This window comes from Callorhinchus milii, unplaced genomic scaffold (genome assembly GCF_018977255.1).
Source record: "Callorhinchus milii isolate IMCB2004 unplaced genomic scaffold, IMCB_Cmil_1.0 Scaffold20, whole genome shotgun sequence".
NCBI classification, from domain to species: domain Eukaryota; kingdom Metazoa; phylum Chordata; class Chondrichthyes; order Chimaeriformes; family Callorhinchidae; genus Callorhinchus; species Callorhinchus milii.
The window spans coordinates 582,812-592,441 of NW_024704761.1; the positions used below are offsets into that span (position 1 = coordinate 582,812).

The 9,630-nt window shown below is 43.7% G+C and overlaps 1 protein-coding gene across 5 annotated transcripts in view; it reads left to right on the forward strand.

Annotated features, from left to right (window-relative positions):
- myocd (myocardin) overlaps nucleotides 1-8,521 on the forward strand; it is a 61,650-nt gene extending 53,129 nt beyond the window's left edge. For all 5 annotated transcript variants that reach the window (XM_007888868.2, XM_007888867.2, XM_042342460.1 and 2 more), the window contains 6 exons: nucleotides 341-497; nucleotides 2,052-3,047; nucleotides 3,542-3,622; nucleotides 4,257-4,385; nucleotides 4,759-4,813; nucleotides 5,806-8,521. In XM_007888868.2, the coding sequence (XP_007887059.2) occupies nucleotides 341-497; nucleotides 2,052-3,047; nucleotides 3,542-3,622; nucleotides 4,257-4,385; nucleotides 4,759-4,813; nucleotides 5,806-6,371 (1,984 nt within the window). In that variant the 3' untranslated portion in view covers nucleotides 6,372-8,521. The remainder of the gene's footprint in view (nucleotides 1-340; nucleotides 498-2,051; nucleotides 3,048-3,541; nucleotides 3,623-4,256; nucleotides 4,386-4,758; nucleotides 4,814-5,805) is intronic.
- The last annotated feature ends 1,109 nt before the right edge of the window (nucleotides 8,522-9,630 follow it).

The following is a 9,630-nucleotide window of genomic DNA, read 5'->3' on the forward strand; positions in this document are numbered from 1 at the left end:
TGCCAACCTGCGCCTAATACATTCCAGAATTAGGTTAGCAGCATGTGTCCCTCCAGGGGGAGAGAGAGAGAGAGCGCATTCCATCGCAACAATCTATCTCTGGGATTTCCTTGTGTAGGTGGGATGTATGTGTGTAATGATTCTCAATCCAAAGCGTGCGTGTGTCCGGTAATTTATTATCAACTATCAACTCACAGTTTGTTGTTGTTTCAAATTACTCAATGTTGATGCTTTGATCTGGAATATTCTGATGTATCGTTGAGTTATATTACACCAGCGCGGCTCACACTATAGAACCGGGACCTGACATGACTATTTGTGTTGGACGCTCTCTTTACAGACAGCCTGGTGAGCAGTTGTCACGGGGAAACGCGGGGATGTCCTCTGGTGCTGTCACAAGCAGCAGCCTGTCACCTGTCAGATCCACCATCTCAGCGCAAGCTGCTGTCTGCTCTCTGAAGCCAGGACCCTTGCCCTCAAACCTGGATGATTTAAAAGTACGTTCAGCGCAATTTACACCCTCAAAATTGTTAATGGAGTGGATGATGCGAGTGGGACAACATGGTCCACTCATGCTTTGCAGTTACTGAGAAGCTCTTCAACACACAATCAAACACCGCCTCTGTACCTTTGGGTTATTTGATTGTCAATGGGCAGAAGTTACTCTGACAGAGGCTGCTGTAACGTTAACAGGCAAATTAGCAGTTTTGCCAATGAAGAACTGTCTCGTTTTTCTCTGTGTTAAGGTCTAACTTTACTGTGCGATGCCTTTTCTGATCAATGATATTTCTGATTTATCCACATAACCTCAGATTTACTCCCTGCCCCACATGCTAGTCAATATAGGACAAATAGGTCAGGTAAACGCTGGAGAGATGGTATGGGGGAGAAGGGTTTAGATCCTTCGGACACTGGGACCAGCAATCAGCAGTACAGAATGGATGGGCACCAATCTCCTCACTGGGAGAATAACTTGCACTGCAGCAGAGGACTCAAATAATATGCTGGTGGGTGAGGGAAGAGTAGTGGACAAGCATATTTATACACATTAGGCTAGTGTCCAAGGGTAGGATCCAATTTATTCTGTACCAATTTGGTGGGCCAACTGTGCTTGGCAGTGTTCACTCTTTGAAGCCAGAACAAAATAGGACAGGAAAAGTATGGGCTGGTGATATCATTTGATAAATATGAGCTATTTTAGTTATGTTTATGTCCCAAAAAAACATGACTGGTGAATCTTGGCTTCTCCTGTACATTGCTGAGGTTACTCCTATGTCTATTAGCCACAGAATCTTCAGTATCTTTTTTTACAGAACTTTAGTACTTTGTCTTTATCAGCCTTCTCCCAGGGCAGTTTGTAGAAGGTTTCTGTTGGCGTTTATCTTCATTGGATTTGACACAGAGCGGGGAAAAGAAGAAGACATTTCAGTACAAGTCAGGCAACCATTTTCCCACTCGATCCACTGAACCAAAAATAGAACCAAGCCTTGACTCTTGCCAACATGTGCCTAATACTTTCCAGAATTACGTAAGCAGGTTATGTCCCTCCAGAGAGAGAGAGAGAGCGCATTCCATTCCAACAATCTATCTCTGGGATTTCCATGTGTAGGTGGGATGATGGAAATCTCAGCTTGGTTTGGAGACTCTTAAGCACGATGACAGGTTTCCATGTGTGTCAGACACCCGGCTGACCAAAATAAAACTTCTCAATCGAATAGCAAGAATGGGATTCAGAAACTAAAGCCAGATCAATACTTTCAGATACACCGAGAGGTGGCAGATCAAGAGGGCACAGTTTCAGTGTCTTAAATTTACAGTATAATACAAATTAATTCACATTTATTTAGTGCCTTTCATGCTGGCATATATTTTACATGGTTGGAAGGTTTCTCTTTGTAAACCGTCAAATGGCAAACGCCCCAATAGGGATTTCCTAATGACCATGGGCCATTTGCCACAATTTCTCCCTGGCAATGACACAGTCTCTTGACAACTCCTTGCACTTAATCATCTGTAACACAACTGTTTTTTTGGTCTCTCGCTCACTGCAGGTCTCGGAGTTGAGGCAGCATCTGAGGATACGAGGCTTGCCCGTGTCTGGCACAAAAACAGCCCTCATGAAGCGACTGAAACCTTTCCAGGATTGCAATGGAGCTGTCCCGCCCACCGCCATCTCTAATTCAGTCAGCGAGATGACAGCAGTGACTTTCTCAATGACCCCGGCCACGTCTCTGTCCAGCTTCCAGCCTCAGCCGGGCACCACGGTGCTGCCCAACGGGTTCTATCAGTTTGGCAGCACCAGCTCCACCCCGCCCATCTCCCCCGCCTCCTCAGACCTGTCAGTGACCGGCTCTGACCTAAGCGGTTTGCCCGACACCTTCAGTGACGTGGCCGTGTCCTCCCCCCAGTTTGTGCTGCCCACCTCCCCAGGCCGGCTGTGCGGGGAGGATGGGCTGATGGGCAGCGCTCAGGCCGAACTGGAGGGCCTCGAGGTGCAGAAGGACAAGATGCTGATGGAGAAGCAGAAGGTGATCGAGGAGCTGACCTGGAAGCTGCACAGGGAGCAGAAACAGGTGGAGGAGCTGAAGATGGAGCTGCAAAAGCAGAAGAGAAATAACCAGCCCGACCACTCGCTCTTCTCGGTGTCCATCAAACAGGAAAACCTGATGTCCAGCTGTCCATTTGCAGATCAGCAGATCAATGACAGGAGCCCCACTGCCATTGTCTCCTCCACATCCAACTGTGGCTCAACAGAGAGTCTGAATGCTTGTGGGACGCCACAGAGGTCACAGAGCGTGGTGAACAATCACACAAGTGCAGAAGGTTGCGAGCAGAACACCATTAGGTCCCCGCCTTTCCTCAGCCCTCAGTGCTCCCCTCAACATTCCCCTTTGGGCGGCTCCACACACAGCCCGCAGCACGCCAGCCTTCCTCCTTCCCCCAAGAACCACTTCCTATTGTCCATGTCTCCCACCCCCCAAAATGGAGATGGACGAAGTGTTTCACCTCATCAGCTCCAAACTGCCAACGGTCACCTCAAAGTACAGGTAAGAAGAGTGTTCTGAGTGGCCAAGTTGGTTATTTTCTAGATGTCCGTACTAAAGATAAAGCAGTTTTACTTTGAATCATCTTCTTTCCTTGATTGAAAAAGTCCTCTCATTTTGACAGTGTCTCATAAGGTCAAAACCTTTCACAAGTTGTTGCCATCAAGTGCAGTGACTTTTTTTTGTGGGTGAAAATGGCAGCTAGTTGCACAATTGAAGTCTCATGTCAGCAATGACCTGGACGCACGTCAGCCAGGAGGACACTTGGGCAATCCCTGCATTTGATATAGCGCCTTCTCACATCGTCGAGACATCTCAAAGCTCTTCACAGGATATACTGTGAGGTGTAGTGACTATGTATTTGTGGGCAAAATGTGGCAGCCAATTGCACATAGTTGCTGAATCCTTGTGATTCTTTGAATAAAAGGTTAATTTTCAAAAAGACAAACTATTTTTTCACATTGACATATTTTCGCTCACTGTCTTTGTTGCTGCAGGCCACACAGGGACAGGAGCCTCTACAAGCCAACAGCCCCCAGTACCAGCACCACATCCTCCAACACCAGATACTCAGGAAGGTATTGAGACATTGCTTTTTCTTTGGTCACAACAACAATCTAATTTCTAGCCCTTCACGCAGGGTAGTATCCCAGCCCGCTTATCTCAGTGTCTGACATGTCGAAACCCAATGCCATGCCTTAGAGTCTCCAAGTCAAACTACTGAGAGTTCCACATAGGGCTGGACAATTCCCTTGGTCTGGCATGCAGCGTTGCAGGGAAAAGATGGGGAAATGGGATTAAAACAGTCACCAAGGCCCAGAGGATAACACACAAGCCTGGTTTGTGTCCGATTACAAATATAATGGGGCAAAATAAGAATTTTAGCTGTCAATAAGTGGAACTAAAATTCTGTTCAGAACCGAAGACTTGTATCTGACAGATTCCCCTGAAAAGTGACCTTTCAAATGTCATACAGCTTGTGACTGCAGTGTGTTCCTACTCAACAAGCTGGCTGGTCCTCGTTGGACAAGCAACGGGAAGCTGCTAGGCCAGAGTAGCAGCAACATTTGAACTGATTCCATGATTGTTAGCAAAATGAAGCTGATACTCAAAATGGTGAAATGTCATTCTACTCCTGTGTGATGTAGATAAGCTGTGAATGGTTTGTAATGGTCAGTGGACTGAGCGTTCTGTTGGCTTTCTGTTATTCAGATGAACGTCCCAAACTCTGCTGTCCCGGGGCAGCAAAAGTTCATGGTTGGTGGGTCTCCCTTCTGTAGCTCGAGCTCCACACTCAGCAAGATAAAACAGCCTCCGTCTTATGAGGATGCAGTCAAACAGGTGAGACTCATATGTACTGTACATTTGGTCATTAGTCATTAGAGCCTTCAATGAGCAACGACAGCACAGGCAATTTGTTTTATCCACTCAGCAGTTTTGCAACAATTAATTCTGGGTTCATGGAGGTAATGTGGCCCTGACATCCTTCGTTTGGTTACTGAAAGATGTCTTCATTAATTTGGTCACTCAATCCACAACTGTGTGTGGGACTCTGCTGTGCGCAATTGGCTGCTGTGTTTCGGCCACAAAATGTACAGTCAATTCACTTTACAGTATATTCTGTGAAGCGCTTTGAGACGTATCGAAGATGTGATAAGGCGCTGTATAAATTGCAAGGATTATTATAAATATTATTCTAATCTATCTTGTACAGCAATTATCCAGGAGCCAGATGGATGACCTTCTGGATGTGCTCATTGAGAGTGGAGGTAAGGAGCTGTTCTTTTCACAATGTCTATCTGTAAAGCATTCAATCATTCAAGTATCTACTGCCTTCTTTGGGGTAGGAACCCACCCAGGTCTGCATTGGCTCTAATGTCTTAGCCTTTCAGAGCATCCAGAAATTTGGGCAAATTGTTCAATTCAGCCCCAACTTCCAAGCTGGCTTTCCATGCTTCTTAAAATGGGCTTCCAAATGAAGATGTCACAAACTCTGTCCCCTGAGTGCGGCGAGTTTTACCTGACTTTTTTGTCAAATTCTGTTTGCTCTGAAATGCTAAAAAAGTAGAGTAAGTCTAGACCCAGTTCGCATTTCTCCCCACTTTGGGATGTAAGGTTCTGTGTGCATATCCCAAGTGATAGAAGTAAGCTTAAGAAACAAGCGCCCAAATTTCACTTAACAACTCTGTTTTGAGTACCATTTCCTCTCAGTTCACAATTGAAGTACCTTTTATTAATAATAGCTTTTTATTCACAACTTTTAAAAGGGAATGAGATAAACATTTGGAAAAGACAATTAATTATACAAGGGTAGGGGGAAAGGGAGTAAGAGTAAATGGATAGGTCTTGGAGAGAGCTGTCACATGCATGATAGGCCAAATACCCTCCTTGTGTGCTGTCAAATGAATGATTCTCTCATTCTGTAACTTGGGAAATAAGCCACACTTGCAAGAAATATTTGTGTGCATTTTTATACTTTTTTGTAAAGAAGGTTGGGACAATCGACCATTTATATTGTCCATTATTACACGTTCGTCCACAAAACACACAGTTATTGCACTTTACAGTACATCCTGAGAAGCGCTTTGAGACGTCCTTCTGACATGAAAGGCTCTGTACCAAATGTAAGCATTGTTATTATAGGGATTATTATTATTATTATTGGGATGTCCTCCTTACATGAAAGGCACTATACAAGTGTAAGTTGTTATTATTAGTAATTTGAATGTGTTTTCTTATTCAGAGTGTTTTCTGCTTTCAGAAATGCCACCAAATGCCAAAAACGATCATCCGTGTAACCCAAAGTCAGTGCCTCAAATCACAGTGTCCTCAGGAGCTGCCAGTGTGACCGGGCCCAGATCTTCAGCGAGCTCCTTCGATCACATGTCCCCTCCCCACCTTCCCTTTGACCATTGCACGAGCAACGGTGACAATCGGCTGGAGGCCTTGCTGAATTCTCACGGCTCCCTGAGCAGGGGCAGTGACCTCAGTCTGCTCAAAATGGGCGGCGAGGATTCTCGCTTGGACACTATGGTGGAGGGCTTCCCGGGGACCCCGCAGGAGGAAGTGCTGAACACTCCAGACATTCTGGAGAATCCTCTGTCACCGATAGAAGCCCACATGTCACCGACACCCACACATGGCCCAGGTCTGAACCTGGGTCTCACAGAAACACCCTTGGAGAGTATGGACTGGCTGGATCTCACACCCCCCAGCTCAGCCGCTGCCTTTGGATCTGTCGGCTCCACCACCCCCAGCATCTTCTCTGCTGATTTCCTGGACGTGACGGAGCTAAACTTAAACACGACTATGAACTTGCAATGGTAACGTTCTCTACGGGAAACAAACTACGTGGTATGAATAAGGAACCACACCCTTGAGGTGTACCAGCCAAACAGGTCACGTCGGCAAGAGTAAAGTTGCTGGAAAGCAACTGTTAGTCTGAGATAAAATCAATAAGCTGTGGTTGCTGCATGTCATCATGTCATGATTGCTGTGTAAACTTTCTTGTGACTGCATTTTACTGGATGCAGCACAACCATCATGTCCATTGCCAAAAATACAGGGGTCTGCTGTAGTCTAAATCAAACTGAACAACGAAGTGTGAATGGGCAAAGGGTGAATGCCTGGTAGACAGTCCCATTGGCATGGAGTTTGTAACTGACACGTCTTTTGTACATAGCTTAAAGTCGCTCACTCCGTTTGCAAGATCTTTTGTGGATCTTTATATTAAAAAAAGAATTCTTTATTACTAGCTCAAGTCGACGTTTGCCACCCAGATTAGCGGAGGGCATTGGGAGGGTACCTGCATGTCTTGTGAAGCGCGCCATTGCGCTGTCACAGTAACGATGCAGATATCCGTCCACCCTCTGTAGCGCGGATATTAATCTAGTTTTCACTTTGCACAATTAAGACTTTGTCACGTTTTTGCCTTTTGTAGATACCCAACTAGGTGTGAAAGTGTGCAGAAGCCATTCCATGCAACTACGCACTTCTGTTTTGCAAAACCCAGTAAGTTTATTAAACGTATCCGATGCATGGCTTTGCACAACAGATGCTTCTTATAAAAGTTTATATGTGGGGGTGGGAGGGATGGTCTTTTTTTTTTTTGCCTTGTATTTGATGAACAAAACGAAAGCAGGTCCCACTTTGTAGAAAGGAGTAAAATTGCAGAATCATGGAAGAGGCTATCTTGATTGTCTAAAGTTTAGACTTGTTGCATCATAGGAAAATGTTACACCCGGATTGCAATGCACAACAGCTGAGCAAATATCTGTTCCGGCCTTGAATCCAGTTGTTTTATAGGCAATTTTGGTATTGACCAAGGTGTTATTTTTTTATATATATATCGTCAGAATGTAGCCTTCAGGCCCCCGTTTTTATATTTAAAAGAGATTTGATGTCATAGGGGAACAACAGCGATGAGAATCAGGTAACTGAGATGTCTCCAATTTCAACCCTTGTCTTAGTGTAAAGAAGCATAGTTTATTTTTTTGGTAATTTTTATTCAAAGCAAGGAAAATATTTTCATACAGTTTTTTTTTGTATTTTGTATCTTCCCTCTCGGTAATGTTATTTAAAGCGAAAACCAAGTACTTTGTGCTATTTCAGCATCTGTGGAGCATCAATTCTGTCTCCAGCTCAGAGGTTACTCTGCAAGTGTCTTGTCAAGTCTCATGTGGAGCTTTATCATTGGAAATACTTATCTTATTTTCCCCCCAGTTTTGAATTGTTTGCTAATTTTAAGAAGTTCATATCTTAAAGATACTGTACAGTCTGTTAACCTGTTCTCCTCACAATGCTTTAGAGTTTTGTAATTGTCTCTCTCCTGTCTCTCTCTTGCTGTTTATTATACCTTCCAATCAAGGCCTTGACTAATCTAGAATACCATCCCTCGAGTGCCTTATAACGGGAGTAAGTAGTGAAGAACAGGTATAATGAACAGTGTGTCCTGGTGTGCTGTGTCACACACACTACGTGCTGATTATAATGATCAATTATTGTAAACGTCCTGCTCTTGTGCCTGAAAGCAGCACTCCACGGTCCAAACTCTCTTCATTTTTCCTTTGTGAACGCTGGAACCATCGAGCGCAGTTCACGGACGTTCCTGTGAGTTAAACCAGTTACTGAAGTCACAGTTAATGTTCTGAGGCCTGAATTGTATGATCCCATTCCAGTGACTATTTTATTAAGAGTGGTTCCTTTTGAACTGGATGAAATGCATGACTTTGTCGTTCACGCTTAGATAGTGCGGTTTATCAAAGTCGGTGTGCAGTAACAATAACACTAGTGCTGCTGAATAAGCAGATCCAATCCTTGCGAGATTTACAGATTGTGGTGTATAATTCAAGAGAGCCAATATTCTCCAGCATTGATCGACCCAATCAGGTCTTAACATATCAAACAATCAGAACTCGCAAACCTTCAGCTCTAAAACAAGTTGCCTTAAATGTTTTAAATTCTTTCACAATTTTCAGGCGGGGTTGGGGGGGGGGGGGGGGCAGAAACCTTAAATTCAACGTTAATTTAATTTGGAAGTTGATAGATTTTTTTTGAGAACTGTCTGTCTTGCAAATTAAGGCTGAATTTAAGAATTCTCTGCAATTTCTGCACAATCTTAAATTGTCACACCAATTTTTAAGACTTAGAAGAGGTGGATTTCCAAGCCTGAGCAATGCAATGTCTTTGGCAAAAAAAACGTTCTGTGTTTTATGATGTAAAGTCAGCTCACACTCTGTTATATACAATAATAATAATCCTTGCATTTGATATTGTGCCTTATCGCGTCTTCGAGACGTCTCAAAGCGCTTCACAGGATATACTGTAAAGTGAATTGACTGTATATTTTTTGGGCGAAACACATATAACCCATAGCCCACAACAATCCAAGTCACAGATTTTTGAATATACAAATAGTTCTGAAAACTGGAGTGATTTGACACAGTATGATACGAATATTTGAATAAACGACAGCAAGAAATCAATAAATAAATAAGTAAATAAATAAATAAATAAATAAAGGATTATTGGTTCCTTAAAAGCACAGGGAAGCTGTGAGAGTGTAAATCCTGCGATGAATTGTAAGCTTTCTCAGCTGTGTAGGAAAAATACTAACCTCAAAAAGATTCCCTCTAATAATAGTAATCCTTGCATTTGATACAGCCCCTTATCAGATTTTCGAGACGTCTCAAAGCGCTTCACAGAATATACTGTAAAGTGAATTGACTGTATATTTTGTGGGCGAAACACGGTTTCAGTAATGTAGTTGCAGTTCGATAATCTGGCACATTTTATAAAAGGCAAATGTAGAAATTCACTTCCCGGGGGGGGAAACTTTATTGCTTTTTTCATTAAAACTGTGAGACACAAAATTCTGGCGAGTCTCAGCTCGCGAGGCTGCTTTGCCGCAAAAAAAGTCACAATTAATTTGGAAGCCGGGTTCTTTTTGAGAACTGCGAGGGGTGGGGCGGGGAGAAAAATGGGCGGCTTCAAACTGAGTTGGAACGTTTCACAATTCTGTGGAAAATCATACATTTGAAGGTAAAGTTGTCTTGCTGGCTAAGACTTGGTGGAATCTGGGGTCTCC